Genomic DNA, 24143 nt, shown 5'->3' with positions numbered 1-24143 from the left:
GAGAGAGAGAGAGAGAGAGAGAGAGAGAGAGAGCGAGAGAGAGAGAGAGAGAGAGAGCGAGAGAGAGAGAGAGAGAGAGAGCGAGAGAGAGAGCGAGAGAGAGAGAGAGAGAGAGAGAGAGCGAGAGAGAGAGCGAGAGAGAGAGAGAGAGAGAGAGAGAGAGAGAGAGAGACCCATATTTTTTGTCATAGCCCAGGGGGTTGGACACATACACCCCCAGCATTGCAACCTACTTTTTACACCCCTCCTTGGAAGAGAGGGGAAAAAAAGCCCCAAAGTGTCCTGAGCCCAAATCCAATCTGTTTCTTGTGACACCATTGTCATTTTCACTCTGTGCCAGCTCCGAGAACAGCTCCGCCACTTCCCTAAATGTGCTGCGCCGCGTTGTTTGTCTTCATGTACTAATGTTGACTGCGAGCACATAAATTACTGCTAAGTAAACATGTCGACACGGAGCAAAAAGCAGATAAACAAATCATGAAACAAGGGGCGGCGTAGTCGTACAGTAGATGTATATGTAATGTCCAATGAGCAGCGTTGGAGATGATTATTTTATGCCTCCACATGTATTCTTTAATAATACAGTTGCCGATGTGAATGGCTTTTTGTTTAATATGAATGTTTTATCAGCTCAATTCATACGAGGGACATATAAAAGTAAAATGACTTTTCTTCTTACTGTTGTTTTTCCTTCCTCTCCTTTCTTGGGGATGAACCTCCGTCACACTTATCACCCCGGCATCTGCATTGTAAATTAAATTGAACAAGGGCGCAGCATTAGGATGCAAATTAAAGACCTTCAAAAAGCATTCAAATAATGATAGGGAGTAGAAAACCAAGGGGGCATTTAGCAAAGTATTGAAGTTTTGCTTGGCTGCCTTTATGAGGCCCTCATAACCATATTCTAGGACTTCTGTCAACATGTTGATAAAATGTATTAGTCTCATTCACAAATGCAGGCTTTTTTTTTTTTCTTTCTGAGGAGAAGGTATTGTTTCCGAGCAAATATTGACTCATTGGAAATAATTGTTTGTGCCGCAAATTGCCAAATTTAATCCAGCCGCACACATCGACTCCTCCTGCTGCAGATGATTTTCACAAGATGACACTCGAATTTCATGCGACGTTCACTCAGACACGATGTAAAAACATATATACCGTCCTTCATTATGGATGATATTTCTCATTTCTCTAAATGACTGTGCATCTGCCTACTTCTCCATTTGATTTCCTGCCTGCCATTAACACAGAGTTTCCCATGCGCGGCTGAACATCAATATCAGACAGTGAGAAAGATACATCAGCATTATGGATTGTTCACAGGTTTGATCCCTGCATCTTTTTTTTCTTAATTCAGTTTGCACTCAGTTATTATATGTCAATTTACACTTTGCACAAATGTTTTGATGCTGTAACTTTAAACCTCTCAGAGCTGACATAATAGGCTTGATGATGTAATGTTGATGTATAATTAAAAATTCCATTTACAAATATGCACCCAGAGCTCATTAGTAACTACGAAACGCTGTCAGCGCCCAAGCTTCACTCGATTACTGGCAGAAGAGATTCCTTTTGTAACTTTATAATTCATATCTAAATGCCTTTTTCATGACAAGAACAGAAACATATGGCATCATGAGGGATCCAATGGTAATCCAATTCAAATGAGGTGCGGGGCGGCATTGTGTTTTGTGTGCAACTTGTGATTGATTGTTTTCAGAAATCCATTCCATGCTCATCTCTTTGTGTACATGTAGCACCTTCTGTTTACTGCAGCTATCATGTCTCTGTCAATCACGGCGGAGTTATGTTACTTTCAGCAAACACAATAAGCTCAAAAGGCAGGCGGAGAATCGGGAAGACTGTCTCTCTTCTTGTCTTTTTCTTTCATCTCTTTTCTTGTCTCTTTCCATACTTCTTGGCACGGCGGTAATTGCCGCCAGCAGGTAACGCGTTCAATTAAACACCTCTTTCTTAGACACCAGCAAAAACATGTATATTCCTTTATATAGAAGTCGATGCATTTGAATATTCTGAAAGGGCTCCATCCTGCGTGTTTTTGAACCAGCTTAAGAGCATTCAAGTAAAATTCAATCTGAGGTCTTTTTTTTTCTCTCTCTCTCTCTCTCTCTCCTTGCAGGAGCCGTGTACTGCTTTAACAGTCAAGAGAAGCAATTAAAAGCTGGCAGAGGGTTAACTAACACCCAGTGGAGCAAAATCGATGAGCGGCATCCTGCTTGAACTAATCACAGTACTGAGGGTGAAGCCAGCCAGCAGACATGGAAAGTACAGGAAGCAATGACAGGGCTAATGGTTTGGAAAATGCTGCTGATGAATGAGCAGAAAAGGTTGCGACTCTGTCTTTAGCCCCTTTTATTTACCTTGCTCTTGGGCACCATGATAACTTAAATGTGATACCGAGGAAGCTTTTTTGCAGTTTTTTTGGACAACATAGCTTGAGGGATGGCTAGATGGCTGCACAGATGCCCTTACTTTATACTCATATTCATCACAAACCCATATTTGTCTCCAGCAGGTAATGCCAAGCAAACTGGCAGGTGCTTTTGTAGACATTAAGCCCAACTGTCATTTAGACAAAATGGCTTAGCACCATTTTCTTGAATGTCTTCTGTATAAATTACTGCTTAGAGCCTGTGAATCGCTTTTTTGTTTTTTTTGTTTCACTCCACCCAGGAGCATCATCTATCATTTTGGGAGCAACGAGCAAGCTAATGGAACCTCTCAGCATTAACAAATAGGACCAGTGAAGAATGTTCCATTTGCATCAGGTCATTGTTTGATCCATAAAAGAAAGGAAAAAGGATGAAGGAGCAGGAAAAGAGAGAGAAAAAAGTCTCCGTTTCCCATTGAAGACAGCACTCTTGGCAAAAGAGTAAACAATGCAGCTCCGCATACAGCTTGGAGACTTCATGGCGCCATCGCCATGGCAACCCCATTTTCTAGTCATATCTTTAATGAAAAGGTAATGAGAGAAACATAACAGTTCCAACTTCATTACCGGAGTAAGATGCAGTAATAAAAACTAAATCAGAGCGTCTGTCATTTGAAGGAGCAACAGCAGCAGCAGCAGGTCGGCTGCATGCAGCAGTTACAGGAACAGACTTTGGCGATTGAGAATAAGGAGACATATGCCTGGTCAGCTGCTGATCAGATTGCACACAACACATCATACCCAGTTTACTGTTGAAAAATAAAAATGCTAATACCCGACGAGGAAAGAAAACAAGTTCATTTCAGGGAATGGCACACCAGCAATACAATACAAGAAGTAAATGTGTACCGTATTACTCCAGCTAACGGGGAACATTACCTACAAGTCATCATAATTCTTTGAAGAAAATGTTTAAAGAACATTTTAAGAATATTCTCATTTCCAGTAATGTTAAACTAATATAACAATAATATAATGCTAATGTAACATTCAGAGAATGTTGTCAGGAACAAAGATAATGTTCCATGATAAAGGAAGAATGTTCTTGAACCAATATTTTATAAAAAGTTTTCCAAATGGTATCAGGGCCTCGGATGACAGAATGTTTTTTTTTTAAAGAACGTTCCTGTTGTGTAATATGTGAAAGATAGATGATTTCTTCCTTTTGTTGATGCCACACATTATAGAAAATCCTTCTACAAGATGCTTCCACAATGACAACAAAGGAAGGATGTTCTCAATGCAACATTCAGAAAATGTTTTCAAGACTTCAGATGACTGAACGTTAATGGACTCATGCGATTTATTACCAAAAGTGAAAAATTTTGGCTGCAGTGATCTAATGACAATCACGATGTTCTGTAATGTTCCATGATAACCAGGGAATAATGTTCTCAGTGCAGCATTCAGTTTTGAGAAAGTTAGAGTATAACGGTCTTATGATATTTATCAACCAAACATTTTTAGATAGCCTAACATGCTGTGAAATAAAAGTAAACTTCCCACCGAAAATATTAGTAGAACTTTCTAAGAACGTTGTTGGACAAAAACATTTCTAGCTGGGACTTCATGGCAGTAAAGCGCTGGTGTTGTGTAGTGCTTTCAGTTTTACTCTGCTATATTTATCCGACAGCTAGTAGTGGTCAGAGCTGTAAAGAAAATCCTGATCTGATTGTTAGCAAACTGATTATTTACATATCCAACAGCATATTAAATCATCTAGAGTCAAGTTTCTTGCTACTTGATAACAAAAAGTTAAATTTTGACTCTCTTTTTAGCTCTGTTTTGGTTTCCACCAACCCTAAAGGCCATATTTGACTCTGACCCCTAATTTGTTGCTAATTTGGTCTGTTGTTTGGTGTCAAACCAACAGTGCAATGTTGTGTTCTAGAAATTATACTTCTATGTTTTTCCCCAGTTCCATTAGGTTCAACCCTTTAAAGTCTATGCCTTTTTTTTTCTAAAACTTCCACCTGAAGATACATTCTCCAAATTTTGTCTGAAAAAGCTGAAACACTGTATGACCAAAATTTACAAAATAAAACTAGACCCTTTATTTGTTTACAAACATTGTGACGGTTTTTGTGGGCGGGGCTTATGCTGGAGGCAAAAGCGGAGCGAGAAGTCAAACGGGACTGGGAGTATATAGTTTGCGCTGCAAACTCGAGCATTTTTAACCCGTTAAACTTCAGTGTACCGCCAGCGGTACACTTACTAATTTGCATAGGAATTTAAAGAATGTCCGAAGGCTGCAAACGCGATTATATAAACACTATACACCGATGGAAAGCTTAGATTCTCATGAATCCACCGGTATAAACCACTTTCAGATGTGATTACCACAGCGGGTAATATAAACACATTTGTCCGACAAACAACGAATATCCATCCATCCTTTCTCTGTACACTACTTTAACGTACACAGCGCGACTCACATTTCATTATTACACACAGATGAAAATATTCCACAAAAAACGGCCATAATCCAACCTTGGACATCCAGACGACACAAGCCAGTAAACTATTTTGTCCAAAACATGTCTTGAAGTCGGTATATAATCCACGAATCGGTCGTTTTCAAGGAAATGCACCTCGCGATGCCCGTCCAATATTCCCTGTATTTCTCGTCATTTTTTTTAATTTACAAATAGAATATTAGCGATTTTTTGTACTGAAAATGGCTGGAATTGACTGCAGCTGATCGTCTCTGGAGAGACAGCAGGTCCGATTTGTGGCACTGGCAGCCAGCAGTGACACTTTATGTGGCACCGCTGCGGTGCCACGGTTAATGCCAGTGGCCTCTGGAGATGCCAGCAGAGATCCCACGGTTAATGCCACTGTTTAGGGAACATGCCACGGTTAATACCAGTACTTTTACCGCTGTTTAGGCGAGATGCCACGGTTAATGTCACTGTTTAGTGGTCGGTAACTGGCGGCCCGCGGGCCAAAACTGGCCCGTCAGGAATAATATCTGGCCCGCCAGATGATTTTGAAAATTTGATTTGGCACGGAGCCAAGCCAGTCCATCACCGCAACACGAAACTCGCGTGGTCGGCTGCTGCCGGGCATTTCCGCGTTTGCGCTACTGGTCGGACACGGTTGTACCAGCCAGATTTCACTGAGCAACAGTGTGTGCAAAACATGTGTGCGTCTCAGGAGTCATTTTTAATACATCTGTGATCAGAATTGAGACGTGTGTCCCAAGCAGCGGCGATCAGCTGTAGAAGCTCTGCTGCTGGCGGTACCGCCCCGCGCCCCCCCGCAGAATCGGAACGCACGCCCCCCCACTGCAGGTGTCCCTCTGACCACGAGTGTTCGGTGGAATCCTATAAAACTTTAATTTGCGTTCGCCAATGTCATTCCTCCTATTCTGGCATCCAAAAACGCAGCAGGATGACATTTTAGAGAAGTTGATAGAGCCTAGTCCCTCAGTCATTCGCCTTTCGGTCACGGCCGCGGGCTTCCTCTTTTGCCTCCAGCTAAAGCTGTGACGTCATTCGTGACGTGGGTCATTAAAGGGTCTATATGTAAGACAATCTGGGGAATTCTGAAACACAACAAGCTCCTTGGCCATTTCATCTATTCAGAGTGAGACCTCAAAAAATAATTCAAAAGAATTAAAATATTCACATTTATACTTCAGCTGCAGCAACACCAAATTTGATGCAACACAAATTAATCCCGACAAATGCTACAGCAGTTAATGTCATGATTGGTAACCATTCATAAACAGCGCTTTTTAGAACAGATATGGGCTCGACCTGGTTCAGAGTGGAAGAGGTTACATGAAGGCAACAAAAAGACTTTGGTTTAGGTTAAGGAAAGATATTGATTTTCCCTAAATATAAAAATACATATATCAGGTCACTCTGGGGTCTCTCTACAGTAAAATAAACCATAATCTCTGCTGAATCTTAATCAGTGCTTCAACATTAACGTTTCCTCATTATACTGACCAAATACTTTATTTAGTGCAATTGTATTTCTGTGTAAACTTGCAATTTAATAATACACAAATGTAATTTCTAGGAAAGAGGGTTCAGCTTGGTGCATATGACTACTAAGGCCACCAAAACTATAAAGCTGTGGCTGTGAAACCAAAACGAAAGGCTAAAAGATGCCAAAATACTTTTAAAAAATGGTGAATAATCCCTTTTACATTATATGACATACTGGAAATGAACAATTGTTGATATAAAGACACTGATGAATAAGAAACGACTTCTTCTACCACGGAATCGACTATAAATAGTATTAGGGCTTTGAATAAATGTATTGCCTTGACGTTTATATATGAGTTGAGATGATTAAATGTACAGCGCCAGTGAACAGAACACCTTAAATTTACTAATCCAGATCACATTTCTTTTACTGCTGAATGTTCATCAAATGCATGGCTGCCATGCAATAGCTAAATACGTGCATTTTTCTCAGGGCACCGTGCGTTAGTCCGCTTCACAATCCCATTAAATACATATTTGACAAAGAGGATATATGTGAGTGTGGGGGGGGACGAGAATTTCAAATGATCAAATCCTTCAGGACAGTCTTCGCATTTTTACACAGAGCTGCCGATCGCCTCTTTGCATGGAGCACAAGAATCCCACATTCCTCTTGTTTGTTTAATTGGTTCTGACCACTGGAAAGGGGTCGCCCTCCATAAAATGAGACGTGGTCCCCTTTTTTTCCAGTCCCAGTATTGAAAATATGCGTCACATTTGAATCTGGCTGCAGCAGTTTACCTTGTCGTCTTCACCTCATTATCACAATAACCTTGTGATCTGGCCAATTTCTCAGCCGTAATGATGCATGATATTCTGAAAGTAATTTTAATCTGGGCCGGGGAGCTCCAGCTGCCAGGTATCAAAGTCTTTGGCTGCCTTGAGCGACACACTCAAGCCATACAAAGTCCACTAGTAGCCAGCATTTCTCACTTCCTCCCCCCACTGCCCCTCAGACGTCTTCCATGCATAATTAGGTAGAGTCCTGTGAGAATAACAGAGATTTTTTTTCCCTTCTTTTTTAAACTAAGATGAGGATTTTAAAGAAGCATAATGTATTATTGTCTCAACAAGAAGTGGTTCCTCTTGGAGACAGGCGCTAAGAGAGCCTCGACTGATCCCTGTCATAATATCACCCACATTTGGCATTTTGTCAAGCAGTGTTGAGATTTATTCCGACTCTGCCGCAATTTAATTTTAACAATCTCTCTCTCGGCAAGCAAATGCTAACTGTGGCGATATCAGAGTCAGTTTGAATGATAAGTCATTGCCCGAATAAAGAAGAATGATAAGAATGATGCCCTGGGCTACAACCCAGATCGGCTATGAATACATTGAAGGATAATTGTGCACAGTGACTGGACCAGTGTGTTTACAAAGGCGCATTAACGCCAAAGCCAAGACAGTCCAGGGAAGGAAGAATGTACAGAGCAGCCGAGGGGATCTGTCTGTATGAATACATTCTTTCCTCATTGTCCTCACAGACAGGAGGATCATTACTGGCTGGACACATGCTCTGGCAGCACCAGCCTTCATTATTATGCAGCAGTCGACACAGGTTTAACAAAGAGAAATTTGTCTAGCATTTGTTTATCTGGAAGAAGCAGAGTCTGGCACGGCAACACTGGCCGTGGCAACAGCAGGCTAAGGTGGATAGACACTCAAGTAAGTTGGCGGTTGTTCACAACCTCGCCGCCGCCGCCTCCCCTCCCTCCATCCCCTCTCTACCACCACCATCGTCCTCTTCCCACAGGTGCACCGCTTTTTCTGCCTCGCACATCAAAGGCCCGGCTGCAGAAAGAGAGAGTCTGAAGTGCAGGGTGGCACACAGTTCATCTTCAATTGTATCCTCTATTCAAAAGCAGACCCTGTGTGATTTGTTTCGAGCATTTCTGCACTTTTTTTGGAGGTATTTTTTTGCTCCAAAGCAAAACTCGGCCAGGAGAAGTTCGATCACAGCCCTAAAGAAAAAGTTTTCATTCCTTATTTCAAGATCTTGTAGCAACAGACGTCGACACTGATCCTGAATTAGTAGGTGTGGCACCACTGAGTTTTTTTGTCCGTCCTTACAACCCTTGTTGCAGGATGACGGTAGGGTGCTTGGCTCGTCCTTGACCTCCCTGTGAACCGAACACATCAGGAGTCTGTTGCTGAGGGGATTAAAACCATGCAACAATGAGGCACGGCAGGAGCGAGAAGGGCCAGAGGTTTCCTATACGTACATGCAACACCAATCTAAAGCCGTCTGACAGTTTTTCCCTCCATGTGGCGCCAGTTTAATCTCACTGTTGCATTTAAGAGGCAGCACCTCTGCTTCTGTTATGACACATTTTCTTATTCAGTTTCCTGTCTGGGCAACAAAGAGGGTCAGTGTTGAGTCAGACTTTCCTTTTTTCCCTCCAGGATTGATTGAGACACAGGAGGAGATAAGAGATATGTGTGCTCTGTGTGTCTTTGAGGCATCATCAGAGTGAACCCTGGTATCCCATTGTACATCCAGGGAGTGCTGTGAGTGCTGCACCCTTGTCTTATTACAGACAGCAGGTGCAGATGGTTAAAGGCAGGTGCTCGGCGGGAAAAAAAAGGAAAACAAGAAGGAGGAGAGGGAAAAAAAAGAACAAGCACCTGGTCCCTCTGTTGTAGCAGTCTGGGGCTGCTCTCACTATGATGAGCTTTGTTTCTCCAACAGAGCGCAGCAAGGAACAAGACCTACAACTTCATTAGGGTGGAGCACAGCACCCCTTTCTTTTTGCCTTTGTCCCACACTTGACTGCACTAAGTTAGAGAAGGATAGGGTGTCTCTGAAGATCGGCCTTTTATTCCGAGCCACGGTTCCATCGGTTCCATCGCCGGCGTGGCACCTCGCCACGAGAAAAAAGAGCCATAATCTGATGCATGCTACCCAGTCACGATGAGCCCTCGCCTGATTTCCCAAAGACTTATGCCGAGAGTGAAAGAGAGACCCGCAAAGCTGACCTGACAGGCAGCAATAAGCTCACTCCTACATGAGTTTGGCTGCGATTCAGCGCGGCGTCCTGACCTCCCTCCTTACTTTGCTGTTTGTGCCTGAATGTGCAGGTAGTGAGTCTGAGAGCTCTGCCCAGGCGAAACATGTATAATCACCAACCCCTGCTTGCAGTGCTCCATTTTTCAGGATACACGCGGTGTATCTTCAAGGACGAGTGGAGGAAATGAGTGCTAATAGTGTGTTTGTATTGTCGGAGCTCGTATGCCCACAGATTTGCTTTATTCATGGCCTCACTTCATCTGCCAGCCAGCCATTTAATAATTGAAGGAATTATCAGGCCAGTGGATCCAAAGCCCCTCAGAAATGTGTCATGCCCCTGAGCAAAGCCTGCAGAAAAGGAAAAAAAAAGGGAAAGAAAGAAGGGCCTCCTAAGTCAGTGCTGTGTGTGTACAACACTGCGCAACAACAACAAAAAAAAAACCCTCAGTAATGTTCCACCTACATACAAAGACACACATACAAAGTTAAAACACAGAGGTTGATGATGCCACAAATGGCAAGCTTTGACTGGCAGAATATCAATACCTCATAACAGCGGGAGCCCATGCACGTCAGATAAATTTATGATTCCCTCCAAATGCTGCTCTCCTATTTTCCTCTGCATCAGAATGGGTGTTTTTGATGTAGCTAGATTTCACCATGCAGTTTGGCTAGTGTCCCTCATACAAAGAATGTGACTGACGCAACATTAATCTCCAAACAAAGAGGCTGGCACAACTACTCCGCACAATTTCAGGGCTATGAGGTGGCAACGTCAGTCTCGATTTCTCAGTGCTCCTTCACAAGCTGTTCCACTTTCTCCGAATTCTCATTTAGATCAAACAAAACTCTCCAGAAAGGAGGTGAAATGGTACCGTTTAAATCCGTGACACACATGCACACAGGGGACCTCCTTCTCATTTTCTAAACAGAGAGTCATGGCAAGAACTTTTAAATTTGCCATAATAAGGTGTGACCTACATGGGAGGGAGCCAAAGCCCCAACTCCAGCTCCCAGCAAGATTCCTGCCTATTGAGTATTCCAAAATGTAATGCATGAACATTAAGGAGGAAAGAGCTTCTCCTCTAAAGACATAATTCTCTCATGGTTGACACACAACACTTCCTGGAGCATAGGTTAGAATACATACCGCATCCTTCAAGGCGAAAAGCATGCAATATTTATTTTACTGATGCACCGTTTGGTGCATTAAAAAAAACATTACCAACAGCAGCCAGAGGTTGTAACATAATATAATCTCTCTGACACTGACATATGAAATACATTCCTTAGCTGACATTCATGAATAATGGCAGCTGTTTGGAGAAGAACAACTCTTGAGGTCTATTTTCAAATAGGTTTCAGCTGCAGGGCTGCAAAACAACTATCCTGCTGTTTGTGTTGAGTGGAGAGACGCGTGGAAATGCATCTTTCATGAGTGCTGGATACTGCAACATGTATGTTTAAGAAAAGCAGATGTAAACTACAGGAAGGAAGGAAGGAAGGAAGGAAGGAAGAAGACTAAGATAATGATTTGACTACATGCTTATTGACACAATCAACACACTGCTGCATGATGTATCATGGAATTCAAAGGGGTTTTTTGTGATATTTTTATTGCAGAGTAGCTCAGAATAGAATAGTGACAGTCATTCACTGTGTCCAGTGTGTCTCTGTGGAGAGGCCACCCTATTTTGTGTGGACTGGGGGCCTAGTTAAGGGTGGCAAACCCCAGGGACAGCTTCTGCAATGAGAGCTGAAGACCCAGCACGTGTACATAACCAGCCCTTTGCATAGGACTACAAGGAATATAGTTGTTGTTATTCTTGTAGTTCTGACCATAATCTTTTCATGGCGGTGATATTTCTATCAGTGATGAGATCTGTGAACATGGCAACAGTGTTCTGATGCACGAGGCGTCGGATAAGAAGACAAATTGCTAAAAACACCTTTTCCACTGCAGATATTTTGACTTGTCATAGTAGGCTATTTTATTCAAGTAAAGTGTAATGCAAGGACCTGCAAAGTGAAGAAGCAGCTACATGGAGTCCATCATTAATTCCATGATTTATACCAACCGTGGCAAAGCAAAACTTCCACAAAAAAAAGGCCTGAAGTCCAATGTTTAAATCAGTTTCTGCTGTGAACAAGCCTCACTGCTCAAGTTACAGTAATCAGACACTGGATAAGATGGATATCCAAGTCGGAGAACAATGCAAATTGTCGCTGGAGTGTATTTTTGGTCATCTAATGATAGGCCAGATCTTGATTCTTTTTCAAATGCAAAAAAGAACTCTCACATATTTTAGAAAAAAAAAAAGTCTTCCAGGCCAAAATTTTTTTTAGGCTGAAAGTGAAACCTGGAAACACAAACACAGACTGGCATGTAACACAAAGTGTGGCACCCTTCCCCCCAGTTAAGTAAAGGACTGTTCAAACCCAACCATCATCCCCTCCCCTCCCACTTTCTCTCCTCGAGTTCAACCCCATCTGTTCCTCTGGTAGTAAAGCAAAGAGAGAGAGAAGGAGGAAGAGGAGAAAGAAAGGAAGAAAGAAAGAAAAGAAAGAGGGGTTGGAGTGTTGAGGTGAGGAGAAAATCAGCGATGGAATACTAAGAGGAGGAGGTGCAGGTGACGGGACAACCGATGATGATGAAGCCTCTTGATGAATTACTTGTTTTGGTGCTCTTGAATGTACCTCATAAGCAGGTGCGTTTCTGTGGTTGGGAAACAGAATAAAATACATTTTTATTGTTGACAGGCAGTAACAGCATCGCGCCTGTGTTTTGTGTGAGCACATGAAGTTGCACTGCAAAAAAAAAAAAAAAAGAAGAAGAAAAAACCGAAGACACTTGAGAGGAAATGAAAGGACTCGGCTGCCACTGATGTAATAATCAAAAGGCTTGTGGTGACAGCACCGGTCCATGATTTTCTTTCAGATTAATTAAAGGAGCGATTCGCGCTAATTACAAAAATGAAAACAAACAAAAATATCACCTATTTTGAGTGTTATCTCGAGTGTTTCTGCCACCATCCAATGTCAAACCGCAAAGTGGATTTCTACAAAAAAGCACTGCCTCCTCTTACTCTCAATAGCTCACACTGTGACACTAGTTTTCAGACTTTCTGGCAAAGGATTTGTCGACACAGCCAGACACCAGTAAGTGAGCAAGTGAGGGTTTCTTTTTTTGGAATTTGGGTAAACTCAACCTTAAAAGTGCATGCCAAATAAACAATAAAAGTTGAATGTGGAAGTGTTGGATGCTCTTATCTGCCACCAGCTCAACACTCAGGCTGCTTTTCAGCTTTTTTTTCCCCCCTCCCTCTCTTTGACAAAGCCTGCCGCAGCACGTACGCCTCCTGTCACTTTCCCAGGCTCGAAATGGAGGTGGTGGCCGGGTAGTCACTTCTGTGTGGCCATGCGTGGGACAGCCTCGTCCCTCCCCCCATGACCTGCGGTTGCCACTCAGACTGACATCGCCAAAAAGCCCCTTGTTTTGTCTCTAAAACTCCTCCTTAGCCAAAGGTCAAGGTTCAGTTTGCAGCGGGTGGGAGAGATTCCTCCGCCGCATATGGAGGCAAATTAGTGGGCCGACTGCGTTTATTGGGCAGATTGCTTGTGGTATGACAAACATATCCTCCTCCACACCCACATTATTTGTTTATCAGGTATTTAGTCGATACCTAAATGCTGCATAATGCATGAGGCTACACAATGCTTAATTACACTTGCATGATTTGGATTCCTCATTCAAATTAGGCTGTTTGATACACGGACTATTCTCAAGAGAAGACATGCAATTACTGTACTATTTCCATTTGGCATAGAAACTCCTGCTTACATGTTTAACCAAGAAGGGATAGAAAGTCAAAGATACTTGTTCTGCCATCTGAAAAAAAGAGAAGAAGAAGTGCTTTGACTGCAGACTTATGCAGTTTTCCATCACACAAAGAGAGCTTCTTCTTCTTCACGGTATAATGACAGCATGAAAGCTCGGGTTTGTGAATTCCAAATCCTATTTACCTCTCGACAACATTAAAGACCCTTAGTGAGAAGCACTTTGCTCGAAACTATTTGATGATAAAGCTCTTGAAATATTGATTTGAATTTGAAATTGAGAGGTAGTTGTGAAGGCATCAGTCAGTGTTTTTCTCTTTTAATCCAGACTTCTTCAGCTGGGGGCAAGAAGAGAAGCGGAAAGGATGGGCAGGCGGGAGATAGACAAGCGTGGGGGAACATTCATGTGTGTGTGAGCGTGTGTCATTCATATGGGGGTGCACATGTGTGAAACTGTGAGTGTTAAAGTGTGTGCACCTGTGTGTATTCCTGTGTGTATTTTGTCTCTCGCAGAGTGAGGTGAGAGACTGCTTGATTTTTGAACCACTGTAAACAAGCCAGAGCCTTGTTAACGATGCCACTCAGAGTTAATGCTCAAAACAACTTTCAACTCAAAATCCGCTTTTCAGGAAAGTCTGAATTCCACGCTTATTACTGCGGAATAAATGCTGATCCGCACTCTACCTCGGTGCGGCGGCGGAATCTTTGGCAGCGACTACAAATTCCCTTTCAAACACAGAGAAACACAGTGCACAGCGTGTGTATACCCAGGTAAATGCATTTCCACAACCTGTCATTTCCCCACACACACACGTCAACATTTATGCATTCGGTCTCTGACAAGTGGGGACACCTACAGTATGTGGGATGAATGCTCCCTTTTCTTACCCTGCTCTTAAAATACACCTGACACACTCAAGAAGTCGAAATGATGCAACACAGACGCCCATGGCAGAAAAAAAATCTACCAATAAAACCACAAACATGCCATAACTTCAGACAGAGACTGACAATTGTGGCCCCACAGAGCTTCCTGAGGGCTAATTGAACGTACTGTGTGTTGAGGTTGCCCTCTACTGGAACTTAAGAGTTTACCACAGAGCATATGGTTTACCTACTTAGAGGCCCAATGTAATGCTTTTGGATTTATGTTTTAATACGGCATAGGTGCTGATGTGAAGCCTATTAAAGGTGTGGAGAAGTTTGATGGAGATAAAATGCTGGTGTGTGTACATATAGAAATATATAGGGTCAAGAATGTAAAGACTTCAGGACAGGAGAATTAGAATATAGTTTCCAGTTGTTATATACTATTAATGCCTTTATGTTTTGTTGTAATAATGGTTCATGCTTATATTTCTGAGTTTGTTTTATTGGCTTGTTATTTATTAAATCTGGCATGAAGCTTGGTTTGCTCATCACAAGGAGTTTGCCTCAGCCTTTGCATGTCTCTTGCTGTCTGGAGGAGCTTTCAAAAAAATCTTAAAGAATTCTTTAAAAAGAAGAGGAGGATATGGACTTCTATCAAGCAGGGGGGTGACATGAAAGGATGTTTTGAAGATTATAAGAAATGTAGGATGCAGTTTCAAAAATTTTTTCTAGTACTTACTATGGTGCAAAATTCAACATATTTCATATGATAATGGTCCATTTTTGCCATCTTTTACAGTGTTTTTTTTTTTTTTTTACATACTAGTTGGAATATTATGAGCAAAATAAGCTGTCAACACTATATCCAAGCATTTCCATTTTAGTGTGCCAAAGAAAGTCTGAAAAACACTGATTCAGACTTCAATCCTTTCTGCTTGCAGGTGTGACTTTTTGCATCATTATTCTTCTTCAGAGTGGGTTTCTGGTCCTAACATGTTTGGGTGGTTGACCTTCAATATTACAACTTGTCATTGTGTAGCGTAGAGCAGTTTTACATTGTTTGAGCAGATTTGTAGGGGAGATGGTGTACTTGAGCAGATGGGCATGGAAAAGAGAGAGCCAGGGAGATTATTTTTGTATATTATGATAATGAACTGTCAACATGTAATCACAGGAGGTTATATGGATAGGATGTGTGGCTTTTTGCACATTCTGGTACTAAACTGTGTTAGACCGCTTTGATGTCAAGACACCAGCTAAATAAATGGATTCAGATTCCAGCTGGCGGGTCATAATAAGTGAGGGGTGAACCAGTATCAAGGTACACTCGAGTGGGAGAAGGGAATGGGATGCAGGAAGCCGTTTTAGCCTCATGAGTCCTCTCTTTTGCCACTGATCAATATTCCTAAAGTATTGGAATTGTTTATCCCTTTCCCTGATGAGGTTACCATTTTCACTTAGTTCTTCGAGGGCAGACTGGGCACTTTTCTCAGTGTGAATATTATTATGAAGCACAGTTTTCAAAGAGAATTTAATTTAACATGTTTCCCACAAAGTAAGACAGGAAAAAACTCCATCGTTTCTAACACAGGGGAAATCCTGGAATTGCTTCCATGAATACACTCAAAGTAATATTATCCTTGAACTCACTATTAATTCAACCCCAGAGACGGAACAACAATCTTTGAAACGCAAGAACCCACAGACCAAAATCTGTACATTTAAATGCAGCACACTACCTACATGCAGCGGTTTGTCGAACTAATCCCCTGGCAAACGCAAAAACACATTACTGCGGCACTCCCAGCTGGAATAACATTAGAAATTATTTATCCCTGTGTTTTCACCACTTTGCGGCAGAAATGAGGCAACAGCTCTGCAAGTTATTTCCATGCCTTGGAAGAAATGTGGGGATTTTTTTTCGAGTTTCATTCCATTCTCTGGTTTCTGAAGTGCCTCCCGTGTGGATTCCTGTGCCATGACACAGGTTTTTGTATCTCTCTGGGGCTGCTGCAGCTCGTGCTCCATCAGCATGACTGATCTCATTTATCCTAGTCGCATCCAAAGAGGCCCGAGGTGCAGGGAAGGGTGTTTTCAGCGGCAAAGAGAAGCAAAAGAGCACAGATCATTGAGCTGTTGGGGCCTTGCATGTGTGAAGAACAGTTTGTATTTGGGATTTTCACCGTATGGGGAACTCCGGGGTGAAGGAGATGTATGGTGCTTCATAATGGGATAAACCAACAGATCAAAAGCCTCCACTGCACTGCATCAGCTTATGTGCCGGATTCAATATTAGTCTGTCAATAACTCCTGCTGAGATGTCAACCAAGGCAGCAATGCACTGCGGGTACAAACATATGGCGAATCAGATTCAAACAAATAGGACTTCATTCTTAATTATTAGTTCTCTCGAGTGATAATGTGCCTGTAAATACTGTAAACATTCCTTAAAGGTGGGACGTGCAGAACAGTGTAGGCAGAAATGAGCAGCAGAATCCTCGGAATAAGAATATCAAAGTAAAATCTTAGCTCAAAAACAGCAGAGATGTGAACAGGAGCATTTATTTGTATGCTGTTACGCCTTCATAAGAAGAGTAGTTCCTTCTGTAAATGCGCGAGCAGACTCATCATCTCATGACACCCCTCATCGTAGCTCCGCTTACCATGACATTTTGTTCCTTTGCTTGTAATTGATTTCTACTTCAATTTATTAATGTAGCCTATGGAGCGCCTGCAGCACAACACTAGTTATCTCCAGCCCACCAGGAGCTTAATCTCCTAAGATGAGCTAAATTAATAAGAGTGCTCAAGTAACATATTGATTACAGAATCAATGGCCGTTCCTTGGCATTGTACTCGAATGATTGCTATAAAATGTAACAGCATTAAATACTAAGACGAGCACCTTTTTCAATCATTTTTGCTTCAATCTACATTTCAGAGGGGTCACCTTTGATTGACAGCGTGTAAATCTTTCAGCCGGGTTTTCATAACAACGAGGGATTTGAAGAAATGAAACACTAGATAATTGCTTTCCACCTCCTCCAGGTTGCTATTGATAATGCTGATAATGTTCTCTTGCACACTGGGCCAAAAACTTGTGGCACTGCGAGAGATGAATCATGACAGAGTACTGACGGGATTTCAGTAAAGGGGCATTATTGTGGCCTTCAGGCGGTATGATATGCTTTCATGCCGGCAGTCAGCTACAGATTTGAGTTTTTGCGGTTTCATGCATTAAGTACAGATGTGATCTAAGACAACCAAGCCAATGTGAGGCCACTGTATTAATGTTCTCTCTCTTGAGCACCATACCGCGCAGATTAAAGGCGATCTGAGAAATGTAAATCTGATCATGAAAACGTTTCTTTTTCTGCACCATTAAAGCAAAAGTCAGATGCTTTTAATGTGAAAGTTAAGCGAGAAAACACCTTCTTTAAGTCTGAACAAATTTCCGTTCTTGTACATGCATAATATCTCTAGATTTCAAACCTTTCATCCGACTAGAGAATTCACTTCAGAACAGAAGTGAACTACACATATTCACAACATGCATACTGTAAAATTTGCTATCCACTCATATTTGAGTAACAATGCCCCTGTTTCTTCTTAAGTGTGCCTTTTCTGCACAGTGTAATTTTGAGCAGTTCAGCAAAACATGTTAAGACATCAGCTACACTATAAATATTATATATGGGTCAATATATAATTGAGGGACTTTTGAAGTCAATGGGATATATCTTGCATGCAGTTTAATTAAAAATACAATAAAGTAAAGTTTTTTATGTTCATTATGATCATGTCTTTACAAATTACTTAGTTTTTATTATGGAAACAATCACTTGTTAATAAAAAATGATTGAATATCACTAAAATGTCAACTAAATAACCATTCAAATTTAAAAACAACCACCTTCTAATTAGCTAAACAATAAAAAATGAACGTATTCAAAAATTGTTTTCATTGTCTTCTTTCTATTAAGTTGAAATAATCATGACAGATATTTCTTTTTTTGGCAATATATTAAATTTTTGTATCCGTGTCCAAGAAATCATTTTAAGTTACCCATTACAAAAACACCTCTGAAGGAAGTGTGTTGATTCCAGATCACATGACCTGCTCCACATGATGTCATTTCCTCCTGAAGAAAAGACTGACAAGACTCCAAGGCTTTCTTAGTTATTTAATGTAAAGTAGTGTGTGAGTCAAGTGTGGATTTATCGCATGTCAACAGGTTTACTATAATATCTTTCAATTTGGTGTTCCATGTGGTGTTTGATTATAGGCAGCCATGTTGACTTCAGGCCTGAAATCAGCAAAAAATGCCAACTATGATACCCGTCAACTATGTTACAAAAAGTCCCGCAATTATATATTGACTCATATCTTTGTCTGTGCAAAATATAGGTAATATATGCTAACTCTCACTAATAGTGTAAATATCCTAATTAAAAGAAGCCATTTAGGATTGTTTTTGTGCAAATATGTAACTGGAACCTCTACGAGCTAGACGAAGAAAAAAATAGCAGCTGCTAAATATATCAACAACACACCTCAGTGAAAATTAGCCAACAAAATTCAGATTTGCCTTTGTCTTTTGGATAGATGACACAGAAAACACTACAAAGTATGGATAATGGGTGTCTGAAAACGTGGCAGCATGCATGCACACAGGTGAATCAGTGGCCCACATCTGTAGACATGTGTATGATCTCTTACATGTGTGCTGCGGCTCCCTCAGCGGTTTAGTTTGAGTGCAGTGTGATGAACGCTGCAGATGTCAAACCAGTGCTGATCCACCTCCTTGTATGGCAGCAGGCCATTTCGTGGCAGAAAGGGCCGGCGCCAGCGATCTCGGCTGCCCACCACTTGCCAGAAGCGCGTGCCCTTGAGTAGAAAGATGGCATTGTGGGTGTAGGAGAAGTAGGCAGCGTCAATGTTGCCATCTGGATGGTCTCCGCTCACCACCGGAGGGAACACGTCTCTGATGTTTTTGGGGAAGCCTCTTGCCAAGCTGTTGGCTTCCACATCGAATGCATACACCTGTTTGAACAGATAATCACTCTTATATAGAAATCTATTCAATTACAACATGTGGACAAATCACAGAGGAGGTGTAGTGCATTTTGTTCGCTTGAATACATTCGCTCACAATGCTGGGAAACAATTAATTAGCTTGGGCGTTCTCCAAGACTTTACTTATTGTATATCCACTTGCGCTACAAATGAGTATTGTTAGATAACAAATCATACATGGAGGCAGTAGTTGTAATGAGAGTTAAGCTAGATTTAAAGTTTGGCGAGAGCCACGGGCAAAAAATAGCTGCTGGGGCCCTATCCCTCACCACAATACCTACATGTATCCGTTTGCCCCCAAGCTACAATTAAATACACAGCATAAAGCACACATGACTAATACTATATGTATGGTAGTTTTATTATCTATGTCACAACCAGAAAACAAACAGATTTCCTTCATACTCCTTTCCTGCAGGAATCTGTGTGTTACTTAGTTTATGATAGCTTGATTACACATATATTTATTTAAAAAAAAAAAAAACGGCAGCCATGGAAGCTCCTCCATGAAACAAAATCAAAAGAATAGTGCATAGGGCCATTTATAGTTTTATCTACACCGAGGGATGATATTTCTTAGTTGTGGGCTTCTTTCCTTTGTAGTATTTTGTATTCTTATTCCTATATAAATCAAATGTTTAACAGTAAGAACACCTACATGGCACTGCAACCTGGCTGCAGTTTCATTTAGCAAAATAAAAGGATATTAGACAGAAAAAAAAAGACTAAGATACTACTCCCTGCATTGAAAATGCAGGAACCGACTCTTGCATTTTGGGATATTGAGGTTCCTGAGGGTCTGGGGCCCTATAACATCTGCCTACTTTGCTCAGTTGGTAAACTATTCTCGATTTAATCCCGTAAACTGAACCTTGTCTGTCTTTTCTCAGACAATTCCCAACTCTGCAGATATTTTACACCCTATTAATGTAACAATGTGTCCCTGATTTCAATGTGTAAAAACAGAGGATGCTATTCTTACAAGGGTGCTTTTGAAGAAGTAGATGCGGGAGTCCCTCCTGTCATAAAAGGCTGTGTCAATAGGGCTAGACACTCCTGGGAATCCTTCAGAGATTAACCTTGGATAGTGGTGACCTTCTGAGTCCTTTCTGAACACCCGGTCATTCTCATTATCATACCTCCAGAACTGAATACCTGCAAGAAAAATCTGTTTAGAACCACATTATGCAAACACACAACCATTCAAAAGTTCGGGGTCACTTAGAAATGTCCTTATTTTTGAAAGAAATGCAGTTTTTTCAATGACGATACTAATCAGAAATACAGTCTAGACATCGCTAATGTGGTAAATGACTATTCTAGCTGGAACAGCTGATTTTTAATAGAATATCTCCATAGGGGTACAGAGGAACATTTCCAGCAACCATCACTCCTGTGTTCTAATGCTACATTGTGTTAGCTAATGGTGTTGAAAGGCTCATTGATGATTAGAAAACCCTTGTGCAGTTATGTTAGCACATGAATAAAAGTGTGAGTTTTCATGGAAAACATGAAATTGCCTGGGTGGTCCCAAACTTTTGAACGCTAGTATATATTGATCACTATATAACTGTATCTACCTTTGAAGAAGTAAACAGCATCTCTTTTTCTGGACCACACATGCACATATGCGTCCACTCCATCCACTGGAATCCCATGCCAGCCAATCTGCAGCGCCACTGGATCCCCATAACGCGTTCTGTTGTTCCTGTTCTCATACAGCCAGTACCAGCCATCTCTCATGAAATAGGTGTTAAAGCGGATCACCACCTCCCCATAGGGCGTCTTCTCCTTCCTGATCCAATCAAACACCGTGTTGAAACGACCTTTACAGCCCCCTGGCGCCAAACACAAGCACATTAGAGAAACCAAATAGGTTTTGTGTCAGTCTAATGCTATAATGTAAACAGACTGGAATTCATTTCTGTCTGTGTCTTCGTGTTTCCACTAGATGGTGCTGTAATCATGTACCATAGAGATGCTGTATGGCTTTTCTGTCCATCCAGTCCATCTCGAAGGCCGACTCCTGGGGCAGATAGCTGGGCTGCATTATAGATCCAGGTCTGTAGATGTGGGGTAGACCCAGAACATGGCCGATCTCATGAACCGCTACCTAACAGATCAGAAATTTAAAATGTTACAAGAATGAACAAGCTGTGACTGAAGCTCCGATTATTCTTGTGATTCCCTTCATCATGCTGCAGTGAGCTCACCTTGAGAAGGCTGATTCCACTGCCAGCATTGGGGGCAGTAAAATGTTCATCATCATCAAAGTGTATATCACCCAGGAACCAGGCGTGGGCAAACTCCTGACCGGTACCATCAAACTTCTGATTGCATCCCAAATGCCGCCCTATGTGGAAAACAGTGGGGCAGAGTTTAGTTTTTGTTTTGTTTTTTGTGCTGTGCAGTATGTCATTTTGCACAAGAGGCACTTGTAGCGTAAACAATCAGTCTTCAACTATTCCCAAAACGTGCAACCAACATGTTTGATTTGATATTTTACTTTTTATTCTTCATCTCAGCATATTGAGGTTTTTTTTTTTTATTTGATTTTGTCCTATTTAACCACCACATGGCTGCTAACACTATCGCACAGTTGTTGTTACTGCTCTGTGTACAACTGCTCTACATGCCTTTGAATTGCCCCCCGGGGACAAATGAATTTTTCTGGACTGAACTGAATTGAATCAGACATAAAACCAACATATTCAGCTCTAAGGAACACTGATAACAAAGCTGCAATACATTTGCTTATTTTATCGCTTAAGTGGGGCTCTTTTTTCATTTATTTTTTTGCCCTCAGATAGTAATTTGGAAGTGGAAAATCTGTATTTATCAGTTTTCTGTAACCATTTTAGTAGATGACTGAATGAGTTGACTGAATCTGTATTCAATATCATGTTTTAGAACCAAAATCAGAATCAACGTAAGCTGTGCATACAATGACGTTTGGAGTTCTACTCTTCTCAGTGCATAGAAAATGTAAATACTACTACTAATTCAACAATCAAACAACATGAATAATACAAAAAATGCAATGCAACAATAAATATAAAGCTGACTGCAGAGATAAGACACTGCAAGTAACATAAATGGATGTTGGGAATATAGATAACATCCATGCAAGGCTACACAAGTTCAGCTGTAACATTGCACCCGAGTGTAGACTGCTATATATAGCAAAATGAAATATGGTATTGCACAATAGTAAGTACCATTATTAATAGATACTTGACTACACAACGTGTGAAATGAACAGCATAATGAATGGGATGACTGGAAGAATTGCATACAAAACAAGTCTCTCTGAAAAGTGTTGGTGTTATAATTAAACTGTACTTTTAAATGATAATATGTGGAACCAGGATGACATCATTTTGCGTTTTCTTACTGAAGCAAGACATCAACTTTAACACACAAGTGATTTCAGTGTATTTCTTCAACAGATTAGTCAATCAAAACATACTGCAGTGAGCTTCAGTGTTATTTTCTGAAACGTACCTGTGCCAAAGCCCAGCCTGATATCAACATCCTCCAATGGTGACTTGATATCCTCCACAAACTCCAGCGGCGACACCTCACTCCACATCCTGAAGGCCAGCCTGAAGATGTACCTCTGCTCTTCTACAGTCAGCTGACTGCTGTATCCCTCTCCCATTAGCCTCCATTTCAACATCTTCTTGGAAAAGGCCATGTGACCAGCTCCACTCAAATCTCTCTTCCGCCTGTTTTTGGATACAAGAACTGCGAGGTGACGCTTCCTGCGCTGCACCGCTTCACTCTGGCGCATGTTGATATTTACCATCTGACTGCTCACATTGGTGTCATGTGAGCTGTTTAGTGAAGTGATATTTGCAAAGTCATTTGTATAATTCATGCTGGTGTCATTGGAAATGTCTGTGAAAACACTTTCTGGGTCATTAAAATTTAATGCACCATCTTCAGAGGAATTTGCAGCAGCAGAAAAAGTGTCACTGATTATGTTACTTGCTGTGTTATTACTGTCAGTCTCATTAAAGCTGTCAGTGTTCTCAATATTTGAGTCAACGCTGTTTTCAAAGGTGTTCAGGTCGATCTCCTTGTCAGGGACTCCACATCTCGGCCTGTTCATTGCAACCTTGGTGGCCTCGTCAAACATTCCTGTAACCAGCAGACCTGAGACCCTCTGGAACTCTTTAAGTGCTGAAATAAATGCTTGGTTCTCAGTTTGACTGTTGTATGCATCTCGATTATGGGAATCCCTTGAATGTGGCACTGAGGTCCCCTCTTGGATTGAGGCTTGAAGATCATCCAGGAAGTCACCACTGGAAGAGATGTCCTCAAACCGGATCTCCTCCCAGTTAACTGGCTTGATGAATCCGTATCTAGACAGAAATAACTACAACAAAGCATAGGCTAGATTACACAGTTAATCATGAAATGTCTCATGTAATAGATGTTAAAAAAGACCAAAAAAATTACCTCTGCTGTGCGCTGGTCTGTTATAACCTCTGCTTCATGAGAATTAACGGTCTGCACATCAGAATGATCCCGATTATGGAAAAGTTTCTCTGCATCAGTTGAGCTAATGTTCGTCAAAAAAAGCAAAATGATCAGCTGAATGAGAGTCAGCATCGTGGCGTCGGTTTCCACCTACAAGACGAGATGATGGCAAGTAAAGCGCCCCACTGCTTTATAGGCTGCGAGTTCATCCACCCCCATCTAGGAGGTGTGACTCTGTAGGTAACCCACTTTCCTCACCTCTGTGAGAAAAGTAAACCATCTTTACTGTCTGCGACTGTTCAATTTCACTCGACTCTATGGATGTGTTATGCATGCTCTGGCGGTTTTAAATAGACTGTCGTTGACCTGCAGAAAGCAGTTAAAACCTTCACTTTCATGTAGACAATAACAGTG

General features: G+C 41.4%; 1 protein-coding gene across 1 annotated transcript; it reads right to left on the bottom strand.

Annotated features, from left to right (window-relative positions):
* Window positions 1-18224: 18224 nt before the first annotated feature.
* mmp21 (matrix metallopeptidase 21) lies at window positions 18225-23861 on the bottom strand. The gene is made up of 8 exons (XM_022194170.2): window positions 23709-23861; window positions 23239-23625; window positions 22749-23028; window positions 21458-21597; window positions 21216-21357; window positions 20825-21082; window positions 20227-20399; window positions 18225-19211 (listed from the first exon to the last, which is right to left on the bottom strand). Exons 1-8 carry the CDS (start codon window positions 23859-23861, stop codon window positions 18906-18908), a joined length of 1839 nt encoding a protein of 612 aa, XP_022049862.2. The 3' UTR covers window positions 18225-18905.
* Window positions 23862-24143: the final 282 nt, after the last annotated feature.

Source organism: Acanthochromis polyacanthus, chromosome 19, assembly GCF_021347895.1.
Source record: "Acanthochromis polyacanthus isolate Apoly-LR-REF ecotype Palm Island chromosome 19, KAUST_Apoly_ChrSc, whole genome shotgun sequence".
NCBI classification, from domain to species: Eukaryota; Metazoa; Chordata; class Actinopteri; family Pomacentridae; genus Acanthochromis; species Acanthochromis polyacanthus.
Note: the sequence above shows the minus strand (reverse complement) of the source record. Positions and strands in the feature narration are given on the sequence as shown.